At 42.5% G+C, this 21,031-nt stretch overlaps 1 protein-coding gene across 16 annotated transcripts in view; it reads left to right on the top strand.

Annotated features, from left to right (window-relative positions):
• The window catches only part of ZNF385B (zinc finger protein 385B), a 367,591-nt gene extending 355,167 nt beyond the window's left edge, over nucleotides 1-12,424 (top strand). For all 16 annotated transcript variants that reach the window (XM_072752075.1, XM_072752074.1, XM_072752086.1 and 13 more), the window contains 4 exons: nucleotides 7,773-8,018; nucleotides 8,950-9,128; nucleotides 9,688-9,789; nucleotides 11,032-12,424. In XM_072752075.1, the coding sequence (XP_072608176.1) occupies nucleotides 7,773-8,018; nucleotides 8,950-9,128; nucleotides 9,688-9,789; nucleotides 11,032-11,247 (743 nt within the window). In that variant the 3' untranslated portion in view covers nucleotides 11,248-12,424. The remainder of the gene's footprint in view (nucleotides 1-7,772; nucleotides 8,019-8,949; nucleotides 9,129-9,687; nucleotides 9,790-11,031) is intronic.
• Nucleotides 12,425-21,031: the final 8,607 nt, after the last annotated feature.

The following is a 21,031-nucleotide window of genomic DNA, read 5'->3' as shown; positions in this document are numbered from 1 at the left end:
CACTATTATGTTTCTAATTTAAGCAAATCTAATCTGTAAGATTATAAAATTTTAAAATAAGGATGTGTAGTTATTGCCTTGCCAAGACAGCTATGCTTTCAAAAAAAAAAAAAAAAAGAAAGAAAAGAAAAGAAAACTCTTAAAAAGAGAGAGAGAAGCAACCAAAAGAGACTGTTAATGATAGAGAACAGACTGAGGCTTGATTGCAGGAGGTGGGTGGGGGATGGGCCGGATGGGTCATGGAGATTAAGGAAGGCACTTGGTTTGATGAGCACTGGGTGTTGTTTTAAGTGATGGATCGCTAAATTTTATTCCAGAAACCAATATCACACTGTAGGTTAATTAAATAAAATTTAAATTTGAAAAAAAAAAACACTTTTAAACAGTGCATTCAAATTATTGCCAAATTTTTCAAGGTTTTTTTGCACATACCTTTCAGGAAAACAGCCAATAAATAAAAGGGGGTAACTGACTGTTGTATCTGATCATTATATGTGATGTTGGTCTTTTCTTGCTGCTCCTTTAGGCAGGTGCACACCTGTTATGCTACTAATGAAGCCCCTTTCCTTTGCACCCACCAATATAGTGATGCTCTAGCATCTGTACATCGCTTATTACATTTTGTTTTGCAGAGAACGCCAAGGTACTAAATTGGCTTATTCATCTGGCGGCTTATGTGCTGCTGCCCCTTCCCCCCACCCGCCAAATCTATGAACTGTCTTAATGCAATTCCACTTTAAACTTTAAATTATCTGTCATCAGTTGGTGGTTTCCATCACTTTTACTGTGTCAAATGTGTAGATAAGGAGGGGATAAATGAAGCAAAGGGTTAGGAAATCTTCTACAGCACACCAATCAACAAACATACAGGTTTGCAGTGTTTTGGAGGGTTTTGTGGGGAGGGGGGTTCTGGCCTGATACAGAGCCCTATGGGCTTTTTAGTTTCATTTCTCACAAGACTGCACAACTGGCAAGGGAGTATGTACTGTGACTGACACCCATTAATTTCTCATTATTCAAAAGTGGGAAGATAAGACAGAGGAGAATGATTTCAGAATTCCTTATCAAAGTGAACTAACTTGGTTTAATGAGTGTTAAGCAGTAATGCGGGCATTGCTTTGTTTTTTGGAATAATAATGAGGTGTTGGACAAGGTGCTTGTGAATGCAGGAAAGAATATGAGCAGCAGCCCTTTCACTGCATGCCTCTGCTACTAGTTCTCTTTAGTGAAATATTAAGTATTATTAAGTATAAAAAGGAAATTTTAATTGTACCAAGAAGTGACAAGCAGTATATTTCAGTGACCTCAGAAAGTGTAAAGAACAATTCTGTTAAAGTTGTGACCTTGGTTTGCCGAGCACTTTTCTCAAGGTAAAAAAGGGGAGGAGGGAGCACAAGATTTGACCAAGAATTTCACAAAAAAAGGTTATATAATTGGCCAACAAAAATAGGCAAAGGTGTTCGATACCATTAGTCAGTAGGGACATAGAAATGAAAACCTCAGTGAGACGCCACCACACCTCCACCCGAGTGGCTAAAACCAAAAGGAGTGACAGTATTGATACCATGTGTTAGGGAGGCTGTACCACAATTGGAATTCTCATGCATTGCTGGGAGGAAAACAAATCACAACCACCGTTGTGGAAAACTGTCTTTATATTTTTAAAGATTTTATTTATTTATTTGAGATAAAGCAAGAAACATAGAGCTTGCACACACACGCACAAGCAGGGGGAGGGCAGAGGGAGAAGCAGCCTCCCTCTGATTCTCCCTCTCCCTCTGCAGCTGCCACCCCCCCCATGCTTGCTCTCTGTCAGACAAATAAATAAATAAAATCTTCTAAAAAGAGAGAGCGAGAAAAAGCCTGTGATTATTGTAAAGTTTACTTCTTACCACGGGTAAAAGTGTTTTTAACTCTCAAAAGTGCATTTAGTTCAAGAGTTTGCTCCCCTTCAGAATTCAGGATTTTTAAAAAATTACTTTGAAACACAAATCATTAATCCTACAAGAAGATATTCAACCCCTTTGATATAAAAAAAAAATGCAAATCAAATTAACAACAAGGCACTCTGTTTCATCTGTCAGATTGGCCCAGGCAATGGGTAGGTAGGCTGGTGAAGGTACAGGGAAGCTGGCGCTCTCCTACAGAGCTCGGAAGTATTAATCTGTGAACCCCTCTGGGGCGCAGTCTGGCAATGCGCAGCACACGTCCAAAAATGCACATGCTCTTCTTTGTGTGTTTTGTGCCAGCAGCTCCTCTTCAAAGGTTAGGTCCTGAGGAAATCATTAGGCAGGTATACAGAGATGTCTACACACAATGCTGTTTATCAAACTGGTTTATTGACTATGTGACTTCAGTGGAGCATGAGCGTGATGGCCTGTTACTCCGGGAATAGCCCGTTCTCTCTCCTCCAAGACATTATCAGAGATCAGAAAGTCTGGCCTTATTCAAACTTCAGGCTCTTACGCAACTGAACACTTCCTTCTTCCCGGCTCAGGTTGGACCATGGGAAAGGGCATAGTCTGCTCCTCCCTGCTGCCCCAGCCTAGAATTTCTAGTTCTTGCCCTTCCCAACTGTTAGGGTTAGGAGGAGGAATGAGAGAAGAAATCACGCCAAATGTTTTTGTACTTAACGACAGTCTCTGATGCCCACTGCATGGCAGGTGTCCAGATGCTGTCTGTCTCTCGAGGACCATGGGTAAGGGCTTCATGTGGTTCTTCCAGTCCTTCCTCAGCTCCTGCCACCAGAGAAGTCTGCTCCTCAGCCTCCTGCTGCCAGGGTCCTGGTGATCAGCCTTCCTGCCGGTTACCAACAACAGGGCTCAAGCTTGACCACCTTTCAGGATGTCCAGTTCATTCAACCTTGACATGCCAGACTGAGGTTACAGGTCCTTCGACTTCTGACCTTTCTTGGTCCAGATCATCTGTCCCCAACCTTCCTCTCCCCTACCTGGCATGAGGGGCAGGTCGCCAAGATCAGGAGCTAGCAGACTGAAAAATGAAATGCCAGTGTCCTTTCTTACATGCCCGTCTAGTTGTACTACTTGGGCTGGATTCAGAAGCATCCAACCCAGGCAGAATGATACCTGTGAGCCCTCCAGTCCTTAGATGCTCCAGGAATGTGCATGGTAGGATGTTGGTAGCCTGCATTCTGTGTCCTCTTATAAATGCCACATGTTTGTGTCTGGGGGTTCCTTGGGGACTTACTCTAAGATGCTGAGATACTTGATGCCAATTGCTTGCGGTTTGGGCAGGTTTCCTTTGTTCTGAGGCCACCAAACTCCTATTTCAATATCTTGTTAACACCATAAAAGTGCAAACCACAAATAACCCAAATATCTAAGGTTGGTTGAATAAATTATAGTACATGCATATAAGTGAATATAATTTGTTATAAATCATGATCCAATTCTACATTTACTGACATGGAAAGATATTCTTGATTTATTGCTAATGAAAAATGTTAGCAATGGCGGTTTGTCTTTTCACATTTATTACTGTGTGAACAGTGTGAAATAACACTTATAATTCTAATAATCTAGGTCAGGTGTTGGCAAACTACTACCTGTGGGCTAAATCTAGCCTGCTGCCTATTTTTGTAAATAAAGTTTGCTTAGATCACAGCCACGCTGGTGGCTGCTTTCCTACTAGAATAGCAAAACTTAGTAGCTACAACCGAAACAGTATGGCCTACAAAGCTTAATATATTTTACCATCTGGTAAAACTTTTTACAGAAAAAGTTTCCTGATTTTTATTTTAGGTGATAGAATCACGGATGATTTTAAAAAATTTTTGTCTGACTTTGCTTTCTACATTGAACACAAATTTATTATATAAAATATGTATGTTATTAAACCATTGAAACCCAGTTAGAAGAAATTTATGTGAATAACATTAAACTGAAGTGTAAACCTTGTAAGTGGAATCATAAAAATTGGGTTATAGCTCCCAAAATTCTACTTCAAAATATAAGATCTACAATGTAGTTAGAATATTATTTTGATTGTATTTTAAATTAAGACTTATATATGGACATGAGTCTTCCAGTTACCCACAGGATTAGTGTCTGAAAACTGCTTCCAGAACTTCTGGCCTGTTCTTTTCATCTGTGTTAGCTTATTAGTCCTCTGAAGCTGTTTGAATAATATAACACTAAGTTTGATGAACAGGTGGGTTAACCGGAGTAACATTGTGGAGTCAAAAATAACTGTGACAAATAAATATTGAAGACTGATTTCCTTCACGTGGTTTATTGGCTAGATATGAAAACAGTTCCAAAATGAGAGGTTCCCAAAATGCTTAGAACTTTGGAAAATAAGTAAATCAATGTGGAACCTTCCAAGACAGCTACTTTGAAGAATTAAATTTGCTTGGATGCATAAATTACAGATATTTGTTACAGAGGGCAATTCTGATGTAGCTAAGCAAATTTTGCTTCAAAGACTTATAGGGTAAAACCTTAAAAAAGGCAGTTGAGTACTCAGAAAATAATGAAGACAGTCAGAAGACCCGCTAATTAACACTAGGTGAGGGAATACTTGAAAACGGAATTCACATTGACCAGAAGTTCCAGATGACATGCATCTTTATTAAAAGAAGCAGAAGTAAACAGTACATTCATTAAACTTTCAAATACACAAAGTAAAGAGGCTTTAAAAAATGCCAACAAGAAAAATAACAAAATGGATTTTCATAAAAATATAAAGCCATTAAAATGAGAAATAATAAAGTTAGGCTTTGAAGCTTATAAATGTGTACATCCAGGAAAGAAAATGCCCAAATCTAAATATATTATTGCGTTGGTGATTTTAGGATCTGCTTTATCGAGCAGCTAGAATGTCCTGAATCTGATGGAACCATTTACACGTTTTCAGAGTCAAGATTTATCCCTGTATTCACAAACATTAAGGCTCTGGCCTATCCAGAGGATAAAACGTAAGACCTATTTTATGTAAGTGGTAAATATACCATATCTCTTAATATTTTTAAAGGTAAATGGCCTCTCTTAGTATCCATTTTACTAGTTTTAAGATATTCTCTATCTTCTGGTTCAATTTTCTTTTATAATAACAATTCTCATCCCACTTGTTGCCATCATCTATGCTGAGGTAGCAGCTCTCGGCAAGCAAACCCCAAGCATTCTAACATCTAAGCATTTCCTCATGTTTCTGCCCCTAACCTCTCACTTCCTACTTCTCACCTCACCTTACGCTTCTCTAAATCTGACCTTCAAATCCTGGCCAAAATATCACTTCCTTTATGAAGAATGTCTCTTTCTTCCCAACCAGAAGAAATCATTTCCTGCTCCATGCTGTCATGCCTCTTACTAGTTTCTATCATAAATCAGAGATCTCTGAATATCTCATTTCCCCTGCTAAACTTTTATTTTCTTAAAGTCTATACCTACTTTATTTATTATTCTCTTCAGTGTCTAGCACATTGTCAGCAATTAGCATTTTGTTAAGATTTATTTGCTAATGAATAGAAGACCTCTTTTGAAAAGGAGAGATGAAAGGAAATCTGTTTAGTTTTTCTTAAAGAAATAGGAATAGAGAGAAAAAGATAATTTTGTCCATCTTCTCAATGCAACCTGAATCAGATGCTTGTTGAACCGGATAGATATTTTCATTTAAGGCAAATATGCTTTCAAACTAAACAAAACCACAGTTTTATCACATCTCCAGTGACTACCGTATGCCATTTATGTTGTTAATGGCATATGAAGTCCACCTTTTGTGCAAGAGGAATAATACACTACCCAGTGAATAGTTAGAGAAAGTATCATGCTCATTTATGCCACCTGCTAATCTGTGGGATATTATTCAATTTTGATGGTCCTTAGTTTTCTCATCTTTAAGCTAGAAATAATTATTTTCAGCCTTACCTATTTCACAAGTTTGTTGTGAGAGATAATAAGACAATGTAAGTGATGACACTTTGTAAATTGTAACATTCTGTATAAATGTAAGAGTATATGAGAGAGATCAGTATAAAGGACAATAAAATAAATGTGCATAAGAGAGAATGAGTAAATAACTAAAACAGGTCAGTTTCTTGAGGTGAAATTTATATGAAATGTGATATGCTTGAAGCAAAGATTTTGCTATGCAATAACTTGAGTTTCCTTCGACAAGAAACTGAGTAATTCCGTAGGAGCAAATGTTAAGATTACCGGATTAGTTCACTGTTTTGTGAGTTCTGTGAAATCCTGAAATCACTCTGAGGGATCCTTATGGATGAGAGAGTTCCAAGCCTGAAATAATCTTCAATCTAATGTACTTACTAATACCACTTTAGGAAGATTGATTTTATTTCCTTCTCTCATACTATGGAGGTCAGTTTAGTAAAAGTCTAAGATCTTGTCCATCATACTTTATGGCATCCTGAAGTTTTAATAAACTTGCTGAAAAAAAAGAATATAAATTGTGAAGTCCAAGAATTCATCTGTAGAATCCCTGCTGGTCTTGACCTGGATGGACCTAATGCAGGAAAAAAGGATGGAAATCAAGTGTTGATCCCTAAATCAAACAAGTAGAAATATGATCTCCCATTATTTTTGAGGCATATGAAAGCTTTGGTGTTACCCCAGATGCAGAACGGACACACTATCATGTTGCTATTCCCCTAGTCACTCCTTCCCTGTCGGTGGTCCAGGCCATGGCATACAGCTCCAAATTAGCTAGGAAAATTAACAAATAAGTTTCAGTTTTAATTTCTTTCCTCTCTTAATAAGAGTTTATCAGCACATCAGTAGATATTTTCCAAGAGCACCAGCTCTACTCAGCTTAAATGTGTGATGGGTTGGGCTGTTGCCTGAGCATTTCCCATTTCTTTCCCAAAGATGCCGCTGAACAGAACCTGTCTTGAATAGCACATGAGCCCCGAAGAGTTCAATCGTGTTAAAATCACTCTGACCCTTCTTAGAACTTGCACCATGGGCCTTGACAATTGGAAGCATTTCAGAGCTACATGATCAAAATGCCAAGATGTCTATAAATTATTTGGCTAATCCTCATATTTTGCTTATGGTTAATGTCATTACTCAAAACTTAAAATTTGGGGGTGCCTGGCTGGCTCAACCAGTAGAACATGCCACTCTTGATCTCAGGGTTCTGAGTTTGAGCCCCATGCTGGGGATAGAGTTTACTTTAAAAAAAAAAAAAAAAAAGCTTATAATATAGACTGGCAGTAATAAATATCATGAATGAAATCTTTGCATCTTGGATTTTAGGTAAATTTCTCTGCCATTCAAAGAGCAGCAAAACTTAACTAACTATAACCAAAATCAACCATGTTTCTTCCCTCACCACTACCGCAACATCCCAAAGTTAAAATGCTAACTTGGCATAAAAATTGAATGTTAACTGTATATTCATGTCATAATTAAAGCACGAATAGTCAGATGAAGCTAGCTAATGACTTATTTCATGTTATCATCATATCATGTACTCATATTGGCAAGTAGTGGGTTTTCTCATCCATTAAAGACTTCCCTGGAGCACAGTTTACAACTCAAGGGTATCAGAAAGTTACCTGCTACCAGTGGGAGAAAAAAAGTCATTTTCCGTAAGTCATCATCTTGGAGTGAGCTGACATTGGATATCAATGGCATGGAGTTCTTTTTCAGTGAAGTTCAATGAACTAAAATCTGTGCTGGAGATTAAAGCTACATATAGAAATCAAATCTCTATCTTTAATTCCTTTATGTCAATTTGCCTGTGTTGATAATGCTGTATGAAGCTTTAATATGATTTCTCTGTGTCTCTCTTAGAAGATAAAGGAAAGTTAAAAGCCAACAGTTGCATTCAGCCATCAAGCTCTGAAGGGGGCTCGTTTCTCCTCAAATCTGGCACAACACCCTTGCCACCTGGAGCAGCCACTTCTCCCTCGAAGAGCACAAATGGAGCTCCTGGTACTGTTTCTGAATCAGAAGAAGAAAAAGCCAAAAAATTACTGTATTGTTCACTATGCAAAGTGGCTGTGAACTCCCTGTCACAGCTAGAGGCACACAACACAGGTTAGCAGCTATCATTTGAATTTAAATAGCGTTTATAACAAAACCCAACTTCTCCCATCAGAATACCATATCTTTTGTTGTTCAAACGTTAGATTTGTTCAGTGTCTTCTCTGCTTTTTTGATTCAAAGGAGTGATTTTAAGAAAATATGATATAATAACTTTGGAAACAGCAAGGCAAAAGTTTAAAGCAAATTGGAGATAAAACTTATTCTGTTCTTATTTTCTCAAAGGCATCTAATATTTCCCCAAACTCATTACGATGAAGTGACAGAGATAAAGACAAATATCTATGCACAATGTTCACTGCAACACACTTAGAAAAAAGGAGAAACAATTTAAAAGTCCCTCAGTAGGGAAATGTCAAATACATTATAGTAACCCAACATGAAAGAATATATTACTAAGGCATTAAAATGTGATTATTTTTTTAAAAAAATACACGATTTGCCATGCGAAATTGTCAGGATATTTAACTAGCATGGTCCCAATTTTGAAAATAGATATTTTCTTTTGGTATATAAACAAAACAAAACCTGAAAAAATAAAATAAAATCATCACAGTGGTTATCTCTGAGAGGTGAAAATACAGGGTAATCTTTATTTTCTTATGCTTCTCTATATTTTCCATATTTTCTTTGTAATATACTCCTGTTTTCCCATTTTTTTACAAAACATATCGAATGATCAGCCTGAAATAATCTTCATTATTTGAAGATTATCAAATAATCTTCAAACAATAAAAAACATTATTATTGTTTATCATAAATAAAAAGTGTCTATAATAAGCATTAAAATGATCATTAAAAACAAAAAAGCAATGAGAAATTCAACCCGAAGATAAACTTCTCAAGGATAAGAAAGCAAAGAGCTATTCGTGTATCTATTCGGGTCTTAAGTAGCTATTTTACACTATGTCTCCTTCTGTCTTAGGATCTAAACACAAGACCATGGTTGAAGCTCGTAATGGGGCTGGTCCAATTAAGTCCTATCCTAGACCTGGATCAAGATTAAAGATGCAGAATGGCAGTAAGGGCTCCGGACTACAGAACAAGACATTTCATTGTGAAATCTGTGACGTTCATGTTAATTCAGAAATTCAACTCAAGCAGGTAATGTGTCCTGAATTAGTATTCACTGTTGTTTGGGTCGCCACTTGCTTGTGTATCTAACCTGCATAATGGTTCCCACTGTGCTCACAGATAAATTTACTAACCTTTTCACGATGCATACGGTATACAACATGCAAGTGCTAGTGGAAGAAAAAGTTAGTACTGAATACTTGTGCACCTACTTCTATTATACGTCAGATCCAGGCTAGGCGTCAGGGACAGACAGACGAATAAAAGCGTTCACCCTGGAGCTCGTGGTCAGTCGAGCAGGAACTTCTGGAAGGCAAGATGTTCAGCCCGTCTCTCAAAGACCAAAATCTGGTTTGGGAGACAGACTCATGGGTCACGATGGTCACAACAGGCAAAGCAGGGTAAGTATGCCAGAGAAAGAGAAGGAAAGAGAGACATTGCGACTGAGTGAGGAGCAAGTCTTCGTTTTGAGAGCCCAGTGGGCCCGGAGCTGAGGATGGCGTGACCCGCTACCTCTATCTAGGAAATAGATTTTACATGGAATTAAGCTCACATTCAGATTCAGCTAATGCATCAAACTTTTTTTCAGCACATTTCTAGCCGAAGGCATAAGGATCGGGTTGCCGGGAAACCACTGAAGCCGAAATACAGCCCTTACAACAAACTCCAGCGGAGCCCGAGCATTTTAGCGGTAAGTTCACCTCACCTGCTCACCTGTTTTCTGGGTCCACCTTGCTGGCTCAGGCCCTCAGGAGAGCCTCGGGACCAAGCGGTCCTGGGGGGTTTTGAATTGCAGTAGCCCCCTTAGATGGAAGTGTAGACGGAACCCCTTAGTCCCTGCTGTAGGACACCTGCAGGCCCTGCTTTAAGAGCTAACACCTTACTGTTTACCAGAATCTTTTCAAAAGCCAACTTTCTTTAGCATATAAAGAAGAATTAAGGCCCAGGAACACAGACAAGTAATCCTGAGGAGCCCTGGACTGTGTTGAATCTGGGAAGCAGGCTTGCTTTCCTAAAACAAAACTGCATCCATTTGATGCCCTCCCCCGTTCTGGGGGGGCTCCCCCTCCGTTCCCTCTCTCCAGAAAGTACAGTGGGTGTTTGTATTACTGTCTCCTTCCTTGTCCAGCAGCCACGTTGGTGTCAGCCTGACCTACCTGCTCTCAGTAGGCGCTGTTTTCAGTTCCTTTGCAAAAATACCCAGGGGCGCCTGCACTAGATGCCCTAGAAATCCCCAGATGGCTGCATTCCAGGCTCTCCCTGGGACTTAGCCCAGTGGGCCTTCCGTCGGAGGTTGAGGCGGGACTGGCCAGCTGGTGCTCCCGGCCTCTGCAGAGCCCCCATGCCACGCTGCCAGCAGGTGTTCGGTGCCTCCCCCACACCCAGCGCTCAGAGCTCCTCCTGATTGCAAAAGAGAGAAATTAAGGACTGATTTACTTCTGGGGAAGATTGCACGTTGGGATTCCTTTAAAAAGAGAGTGTTTCTAGTTCGCTTCCCCGACCGAACTTCGAGTTGGCGGCAGTTTTTCAGGGCCTACGACTGTGTCCGTGGCAGGGAGAGGGGTGCGCACGGTCTTCCTGACGCTCAGCAGGCCCCTTAGTCTGGAACCCAGCCGCTCGCCCAGTGCGGCTCTTCTCCAAAGAGAGGGAAGGGTCAGGCACGCCCCCCATCTGTCTCAAGGCTGCCCTGTGGTGTCCGAGGTGCCCTGCGGGAGACCTCCTGGCCGTGCGGGTGCGGCTGGTGCCTGGGCGAAGCAGCGGCGCCCAGCAGCGCCCGCGTGGGTGCGGGGCGGCCAGATGCACGAGTGGGTGCGGGTGCGGGTGCGGGTGCGGGGGGCGGGGTGCGCAAGGAGCCGGGCCCCAGGGCCGGAGGGCGGGGAGCTGTCCGCGGTGCTGACCGGCCCGGCCCCGCCGCCCTTCTCTGCCCCGCCAGGCCAAGCTCGCCTTCCAGAAGGACCTGATGAAGCCTCTGGCCCCGGCCTTCCTGTCCTCGCCGCTGGCGGCGGCGGCCGTGTCCTCGGCCCTGTCGCTGCCGCCCCGGCCGTCCGCGTCGCTCTTCCAGGCCGCGGCCCTCCCGCCCGCCCTGCTGCGGCCCGGCCACGGGCCCATCCGCGCCACGCCCGCCTCCATCCTCTTCGCGCCCTACTGACCGCGCGGGACCGAGCCGGGGCCGGGCCGGGGCCTCCACACCGAGGAGTCACTGGGCTCAGGAGGGCCTCTAGGGCGCGCCCGCCTTAGGGACCCAGCAGCACACCCTCTGCCCTACCCCCCGCCCCCCCCTTCATGCATCCCAGGTCACTGGTTTCTTGCACATGTATGGGTCAGAAAGCAAAACAACACAAAACGCATCTATCTACCACCCTCTGACTCCGTTTCCATGGGTGTGACCTGGCTGAGAAACGATAAGGAATAGCTGTTTCCTGACAGACTTGAAAACTGGGGGGTCTTCCTCACACGGCTGTAAATAACTCTGGAATCCAACTGGGCACATTCTAGTGTGGAACAAAAACAGATGAACACAAGTGCTCGCTTGTGGACACCCTCTTAACCCAACGGATCACAATGTTTTCTTTTACGGTGTACCCTTGTCCACGGGGATCGTGTACTGTTTTAGGCCTAGTACTGTTGTATCCTGTGTAGTACTAGTTCTGTATCTCTTGTCTGAACTCAACTTTTTTTAGTTGCTGTGTAAATGTTAGGAAGCAAAGTAGCTTTGAATTTTCTCTCTAAGAGAACAAAAAAGATAAAGCAATGTATTTTCTTTCTTTCACGTTTTCTTTGGTGATATTTAAAAGAACTAGAAAGCCATATAACATAGCTATAATTACTACCTGTTTGCTATTTTTGTTTAACTTATTTTGTAGCTTCCTCACTAGTTTGAGTTGCTAAGCAAATGTAGACAACCAGAAAAAGCGCTTCCTAAGTTGTTGCACACTCTTGCACCTCTTGTGCATTCTGCAAGGAGACAATGAATCCATGTATTTCTACGTAATAATCTTCATTTTTAACCTGTTTTCATTTGTAATGATGCTACATAATTTTGTGGCTCCCTAATGCAATAATGTACAGAAGATAAAAAAAAATTTATAATTGAACAATTTGTCTTTCTGTTCACTGGATATGTTGCAGGTCACGCTCCCATGCCCCCCTTTCTAAACTGATATCAACAAGACTGGAATGTTTGTGGTATCAGGGGCAAGAGGTATCATAAAACAACAAAATAGAGTGAACTCTTTTAGAGCATCTATATCTGCAATCTGTAAATGGTAAAATGTCTGTGTATTTTTTTAAATGTACCTTTTCAATAAAAATACAAAAAGTAAAAATCTGTTTGTGTTTTCAAAGTTATTTTCTCCTGAGACACCTCCAATTTGAAATCATCTGATGAACGATTTTCAGTAGGTGCAAAGATTGCTCCTTATGTATGTAGCATTTTTCAGCTCTTGAAGCATTTTTATTTGTCATGTTTATTCATTACTCTTCACAGCATCTGCATGAGGTAAGACTTTACTGCTCTTTTCCCTCTGATTCCCTAAGAAGTAGGGCCAAGTTGTGAGTGTAGCCCTAAATCACAGTAGGAGCCTGATAAAACTTTGTGACTCTGATTTTCTTAATTTGCTCTAAGTCTTCTAAATCCCTAGCCCATCTTTCATTTGTGTCCAAGGCATTTATGACCTCCTTCTATCTCATGCCTCCCCCCTTTTACCTTCTCTAACCAGCCCACCCTTTTTTCTTCCACCTCATTCTCTTTTTAAGTGTAAAGATCAATACATCACTATTTGTTCTGGTTATCTGCTTAACGAACCACTTCAAAACGTAGTGGCTTAAAATAACGACTCATCTTATTATATCATGATTTCAGGCGTCAAGAATTCCAACCAGGCTGGGCTGGGCTGTTCTTCTATTCTGAGAGGCATCCGTGTGAAGTCCTTTGTAATACTTGGGTGGGGAGGGAGGGGGGTGTCTGAGGCTCAAGATGGCCTCACTCACGTGTGTGCCTGGGTGGAGATGACTGGAAGGTGGAACTCTATTGGAACAGTTACCAGAAACCTACACATGCCCTCTCCAGCTCCGTGGTCTTGGGCAATGACATGGTAACTTGGGGCTCCCGGAGAGAGAGCACTTCAAGAGGCCCTGGTGGAAGCCAAAAAGCTTCTTATAAAATTGTCTCAAAATTCCCAGCATGTCACTTAGGCTGCATTCAGTTGATCAAGCAAGTTACTAAGGCCAGTCCAGATTTGAGGCGAAGGAAAGTATTCACTTTTCAATGTGAAAAAGAGCAAAGAATTGTGGCCATCTTTAATCTACCACTCTGTTCCAGAACTTTGAGGGGAGTTCTAACAAAGCTATGAGAGAGCTCCTTTTCCCCTCACTTCAAGTCCAAACCATGCCATTTCTTTAAAATGAGAAGAATTGGGGTGGGGTGGCACCTAAATCCCCATTTCTAAAATATTAAGGCCAGTGGATGGCAGTGCAGCTGTGATACATGGCAATGGGCTTCCTTTATCAAAGAGTTTATCCAACTGCTTGAAAATTGTTGTCCTTGATATTCTAGGCTTATTAGCTTTAGAGTCTACTAAAATTCCAGTTTGACATTCAGAATTTGTTTTAATAGGACTCATTTCAACTCTGTACTAGTTACACCAAACTTTGGTTGGACCTTCAGACATGGCTTAGGACATCATGCTCTGAAGGAAATGTGTTTTCTGTTTTAACACTTTGGAGAAGAATATTATTATTATTATCATCTCCAGTAACAATTATATTTCATTTCTCTTATATATCCTGCATCTCATTAATGTTCACTGCCATCCTCAAAAATTTTTAAATGTCAGTATTTAAATCGACCCAGGAATCTGCTGATTCGATTTATGGTTTAGGATTTTGAAGCATCACCTGAGGGAAGGAGCATAAAAGAATAGCAATTAATTAAAATGCATGCCTCCAAGAGGAGCTGTGGGTAGCTTCAAGTCATGATATGTACAACACTATCAAGCAGATATAACTTATCCACCCTGATTCTGAAGTAGCAGAGTGGGTCAATCCTAAGCTGATGTGTATTTTCAAACTAATATCTCTTCCCATGACATTTCCCAAAATTTTTATCATTTTATTTTATTCCCATGACATTTTTTTATTTTATTTTACTCTACCCCTCCACTTATTGGGAAAGTTTAAAAATGTGCTATTTACTCTGACATAGTTCAGCACAGGTGTCTGTAGAATATGGAAATTGATCTCAAGAGGCTTGCCAGATGAAATATAAAACACATAAACAAATTTGATTGCAGGTCAACAATGGATAATTTTTAATAGAATACTTTAATAATTATAGTAAGATATTGCACGTAGTCTAAGTACATCCCAGAAATAAGTGTGTAATATCTGGGATGTACTTATACTAAGGAATATTTGTTGTTTATCTGATATTCAAACTTAAGCCTGTATTTTTACTTGCTAAATCTGGCAACCCTTGTCTCAGGAGCATCCCTGAGATTCATCTCAAGTACCATGATTCTCCAGGAAAGAAGTGACCTCTTGGGTATTCACAACTCAATAACAAGATTTTAAAGGCACACAGTGAGATGCACTCACAAATTAGGCAGAGGAAGGAAGTTGCAGTAAATAACAGTCAGTGATATATTGGCACGGGATTGCACCAGGGCACGGAAAATGTAGCTACAGATGCCCCTTCGTGAAAGCCACATTGCTTTCAGTGTGCTTAACAAAACTAAACTATTATAAGAGCAAAAAGCAAAATTTTCATTTGTATTATGCATCACACAAACTGACCCTGCTTTGCTCCTTCTTGGCCCTAAGAGAATCCATATATCCTAGAGCAGAAATGGTTCTGTTTGATGGGAGAGATGACCAGGAACTCGTTGACGGATAGTCAGCATCAAGACATACACCCTTGACAAGCACGAGCACCTTCTGGTAACAGAGGATTTCTCTTCACCCAGTAGGCCTGCTGTGTGGATCCTGGCCTCTCTTCAGTGGTCCTGCCGGATTCTGGTTTGGTTAATACGATGGGCCTCAACATCAGAGTTGACCTGTCCTCTCTAGGAAAATACCACCTTTGATACTTTGGGGGGTTGCAGAGGAGCTGTGTAGCACAAGAGCAAATTCTGCAGGGGATGCTCATCTTTGCCTCCTTCCTTTCTCCAAGTAATTAGCTCCTTGAGGGAATTCATCAGGGACCTGGTGCAGGCCCTCAGCAGCAATGGAGTGTGACTCTAGGGAATTGCTCTGATTTCTTTGGCTGAAATTTCTAAAGCCAGAGTGACAACACAATGTATTCTTCTACTCACTAGGTGCTCAAACTGCATCAGCCTCTGGTTGTCAGCTCCCTTCTGTGGACACAGGGACAGTATCTTCATGTCATATTCATTTTGAGAAGCCACTTATCTACAGATGATTGGACAAGCTAGTCCTTAAGCACCTCCTTTTATTTTTATTAGAGTAAAAAAGTAAAATTAAGATGGAAGAGAAATAAGAACAATATACAACTTGCACTCAAAAGACGTGAATTCAAATCTTTTAAGATTTTATTTATTCATGAGAGACACAAAGAGGCAGAGACACAGGCAGAGGGAGAAGCAGGCTCCCCGTGGGGAACCCGATGTGGGACTCGATCCCGGGAACCCGCCCCAAGCCAGACAGATGCTCAACCACTGAGCCACACAGGTGCCTCAGGAATTCAAATCCTATCACATCATCTGTTTCTTAGTTCTGTGATTTGATGTCAGAAAATGATTTTATGTTATTTTCCCAGAGTCCCAGTTTCTCACACATGTAAAACATATATAATGGTCCCCAACTCACTGCGTGGTTCTGAGAAGCAAATAAAACTAAGTATGTAAAATGCCAGTCATAGCTTGCTATACAAATTTTCATATGTGGATAAATGAAATCAGTTTTCCTTATTTTAAATTTTAAGTAAATTCTCTCAAATTAGCCAATTTTGAGTCTTTAGCATTAATCTGGACTTGGAGAAAAATACATCTGTGATGGAAAAGAAATAGTAAATTCATTAGTCGTAAGTTTATGTTCCTATTAACGAGGGTGTAATTCAAATAAAAGTAACACTAAGATAACAGAACCAGAGTAAATGCAAAATGTTCACATATCACAACTATGTTGGAATTTTATAAGTCTTGTATTTTACATAACAAAAAAAAAGAATCCCAAGTTGTAAAAAGTCAAAAATTTCTTTATGTTATAAAAAAAATTACTACTGTTATAAAAAATTTCTTTCTGATGTAAAAAACTAAAAATCATTATAAAGGGAATTAAATATAGAAGAAAAACTAAGAAAAATATTTACAACCCATATGAAATATATAGCTTCATATCTTTATTATACAGAGAACCCATAAAATGGGATGGGGGAACTCTTCCAGAAAAGAAAGACAATCCAATGGAAAAACAGGCAAAAAAGGCAATTCAGAAAAAAACAAAATACATACAAATGCTTAATAAATGGAAAAGATGTTTGTTATCACTTAATACAAATGAAATCAACAATTTTTTTTGATCTGGCATATCGACAAAAAAGATATAAATTTTCTAAACCTATGTCAACAAGAACAGGGAAATGGACACATCCATGCACTGTTGGTAATACAATTGCTTCAACTTTTCTGGAAGGATGGTCGGTCAATATGTAGCATCGTGTCAATTACCCACAACATTTGGCCCAGGAATCCTGTGTTCAAGACTTTATCCTGATATTAGTCCTATAAATTTGAAAGATTTATGCTTCAAAATAGTGAAAAAAATATTCATCCACTGAGAATGAGTAAATAAATGATGGAATCCATATGAAGTAGGAAATGGCAGAACCATTTAAAATGATGACATGGGGCACCTGGGTGGCTCAGTCAGTTAAGCATCCATCCAACTCTTGATCTCAGCGTGGGTCTTGATCTCAGGGTCATGAGTTCAGGCCCCATGTTGGGCTCCATCACGGGCATAGAGCCTACTCAAAGAAACGAAAATGATGACACAATTCTGTAATTACCGACATGAAAAGTTGTCTATGATATGTGTCCAGGTGGGAGAAATAAAAGGTTATGGAACATGTTGAGTATGATCACACTTGTATTAAATTTTAAAACTATGTCTGATAAAAGTGGTTATCCAGACTGATAGAAGTTACTTCTGAGTTGTAGATTTCCATATGGCTCCACATCTTATTTTTAATTTTTTGGTATAACTTGAATTTCTATAAAGAACACATGTTGCTATTTCAGAATCATGTAAATATAATTGGTTGTCCCATTGTAACCAAAGCAAATGCCCTCCACTACACAATGACACACAATTTCAGAAGAATCCAAGAAATTATAACTGAAAAATAAATAATAAATATCAAATAAGAATAGTTCATCATAAAAACAAAAAGCCAGAAAAGAGCTTTAATGTTATCTCAGATTTTTTTTTTTTCCTGCCTTGAGAAAAACTATTTTCCTGGCATGTTGAAAACTGCAATTAGGTTACTTTGAGAAAGGAAACACCCAGTTACTTAAATAATATAAACAGCTCCTTTTTAAAAAAAATTGATTTTATTCATTCATTTATTCATTCATTCATTTGAGAGAGGTAGCAGGTGGCAGGGCAGAGTGGGAGGGAGAGGGTCAAGCAGACTCTGCATGAAGCCCAACATGAGCCTCCAAGGTGGGCTGGTCTCATTAAGATCATGACTTGACCTGAAACCAGGAGTTGGACACTTAACCGACTGAGCCACCCACGTGCTACTGTAAATAGCATCTTAAGGTTTATGATTCTCGATGCCTCTCACACAGATTCTTGCCACCTCTCTCCCATGTTCTGGGCTCTTCTGTTACTTAACCAATCCTTTGGGAATCCCATAACCAGTGTATAGATTCACATAGCCCCATTTGGTTTTTGATTACGGCAGATCATGCCTGGTTATTCCAGTAACGACATTATTCTAAGATCAAAATAACACTCTCTGCCTGCTGATCGGAAATGCATTCTTACTATGGCATAGAGTTTGTCCATAGGAAAGGCAGGCCTCCTTTCTCCCTCCATCAGAGGACCAGCAGCCCAGGCCTATTTATCTGCTGTTTTGTTCTCTGCAGTGCAGGCCGTGGGGAAGAATTGCTTGTTAAAGGAAGAAAGACTGTATGAGTGTGAATAGTTAGGAAAATTCCCTTGAAGACCTCCTGACAGCATTTAACCTATACAAAGCCCCAAAGTTTCAAATGATAAAAGGACAATGCAAAACACAGCCTCCCTTTCCTGACAAGAGGTCAGAATGCTAGCCAGACGCTCTCCCTAAGAGAATTCACTCTTTGGATGCCAATAACCGTTCCACTTTCCAGGAAATGTAAACAGGTGGCGCGTGAGACCATGTGAACCTGGAAGCTTACCCGATGACTAGGACAAGGCTCCAGGGACTAGACATCTGCACTTTGACCTCTGGCTCTCCAGGACAAAGGTCAGGAGGCCCCTCCTGGCAGCACCTGGTCCCTCCAGCTAGCTGCAAGTCAAGGCTCATACCTTTGCTACAACAGTCGCGCTTTAACTCTCTCGCTTACACTGCCTCGCGTGGCCGAGCCCATTTTTCAACCCATTTACTGAGCAGTTAAGCCCCGCAATGAGCTTGGGAGCTTTGGTCGGGCTGTTTCCTTTGCTGTGCGAAAGCTTTTCATCTCGATGGACACCACGCAGGGTGGAAAAGTGCCTCTGATCTCAGACCAGAAAGCAAGGCTTTTTATTAGGGTGGTTCCTTTGCTTTGTCTACAGGCAAAAAGATCCTTGAACCAACTGCTGAGTCTTCATTGAGGTACAAAGTACAGCCTGGACTACAGATTCTGAAAGGGTGTGTGGAGAAGAACCACCTGGAGGGTTTGTTAAAGGTCCATTCCTGGGCCCCATCCCCCCGAGAGGATTACTGAAGAAGGCCGGAGTGATGCCCCAAAATCTGCATCCTACCAGGCCCGGCCCTCCCCCAACACCCCCACCCAGGGTAAAACAGAGAAGACACAGAGTAGTCTGGCTCATGAAATCAAAGGAAGCCTGTTGGCCTCAGGATGCCGAGACTCCTGGTCCACGCAGTGCCGCGCGTCGAGTCCACATTAAAAGCAGCGAACACTTCCAAAGTCTACACTGAGTGGAGCAAACTTCAGGCTAAAACTCCGAGGAACCCCATCTCCAAACAACCAAATACTTGTAGGCAAACAGTAAAGATTTTCAAATGCCCTAGAAATGAATCTGCTTGTTTTTTTTTTTTTCTGTTATAAGCAAAATCCTGCATATAAGCCTCACCCAAAAGCAAAACCAAACCAAAAATCATTTGTAGCAGGTGCTTCTAGTGATTCAAGACAAATAGAGGAATCAGAATACCTCAAATTTAAGAAGAGAAATAAAAGAAAAAAGGTTCTGGGTGCTTATGAAAGATATAGGTGAGTTTATTTTATTTTATTATTTTATTTTATTTATTCATGAGAGACACACAGAGAGAGGCAGAGCCACAGGTAGAGGGAGAAGCACGCTCCCTGCGGGGAGCCCGATGCAGGACTCGATCCCAGGACCCCGGGTTCACGACCTGAGCCCAAGGCAGAGGCTCAACCGCTGAGCCCCCAGGCGTCCCTCTCAGTTTTATTTAAATCTTTGGATAGAACCCTTTCTAGACGTTATTACCAAGTGCCCCACCTTCTTGAGCCTCATATACGGGCCACAACCCTCTTAATGATTCAAGTCCACTAAATGGTTAGCGCCGTCATTTGTGACACGTGTGCAGACGATGTCACGTAGCTGTGCGAAGAACAAGGGGCTAAAAATAAGAATTCGCAGGTCACTGTCCCCGGACTCCGCCCAGGCACAGGCCCCGAAGCAAATCTGAGGCGTAGTGTCCTCCCCTCATCGACCCGGGTGACCTCCCCGTGCCGCGCGCACCAGGGATCGGGAGCACCAGGCCCAGGCGGCCACGACCCGGAGGGCGAGGCCCTTCCCCGCCGCCCCGCAGAGTGACCCAGGCCGCCCCCCGCCAGCTCCGGGCCCGCTGCCCTGGGGACGGGTCCTAGGCCCCTGCCTTGCCAAGGGCGCGCCGGGCTTCCTGCTGCGGGGGGACAGAGAGCCCCCCCCCCCCCTGCTCTCTGTGCTGCCCGCCCGTCGCCGGCGGCCGGGAAGGACCCCAGGGCCACCGGGAAGGGCCCTCCGGGAAGGGCCGCGGAGACAGCAGGTGAGCAGTACTCCCGTCCGTCCGTCGTGGGACACAGACACATGTACAGATACGAGACACGAGCAAAGGAAAGACCCCCAGGCCTCGGGGCACAGGGACGGGACACCTAGGCCTGGGGGCGCAGGAGCGCAGAGACACCCAGGCCTGGGGGCGCAGGGACGGGACACCTAGGTCTGGGGGCGCAGGGACAAGGACACCTAGGCCTCGGGGCGCAGGGACGGGACACCTAGGCCTGGGGGCACAGGGGCGCAGAGACACCCAGGCCTCGGGGCACAGGGACAGGACACCTAGGCCTGGGGGCGCAGGGGCGCGGACACCTAGGCCTGGGGGCGCAGGGGCGCGGACACCCAGGCCTCGGGGCGCAGGGGCGCGCGCGCATCAGGAAGCGCCGGCAGGCCGTCCGGGAGGCCAGGATCGCTCAAAGGGCAGGAAGAGCAGCGCGGAAAGAGGGAACAGCGTGCGCCAAAGCGCGGGCGTGTGACATACGGGGTGTGCAGGAAACTGTGAGCGGCTCCCAGGACGTGCCAGCGGCCAGGGAGGGGCAGGCGCGGGCGGGAGGAACCCGGGGAGACCTGGGCCCCAGTCCTGCAGCCTGCGCCCTCCTTCCAGGATTTCTACTTGGGGCCACATGATCAGGTTTGCGCGTGGGGAGATCCTTGTGGTGGAAAAGGAGACGGCGGACTGGAGCGGGCTCTGCGGCCCGAGACAGTGATGCGGCCCA

Source organism: Vulpes vulpes, chromosome 3, assembly GCF_048418805.1.
Source record: "Vulpes vulpes isolate BD-2025 chromosome 3, VulVul3, whole genome shotgun sequence".
Lineage (NCBI taxonomy): Eukaryota > Metazoa > Chordata > Mammalia > Carnivora > Canidae > Vulpes > Vulpes vulpes.
Note: the sequence above shows the minus strand (reverse complement) of the source record. Positions and strands in the feature narration are given on the sequence as shown.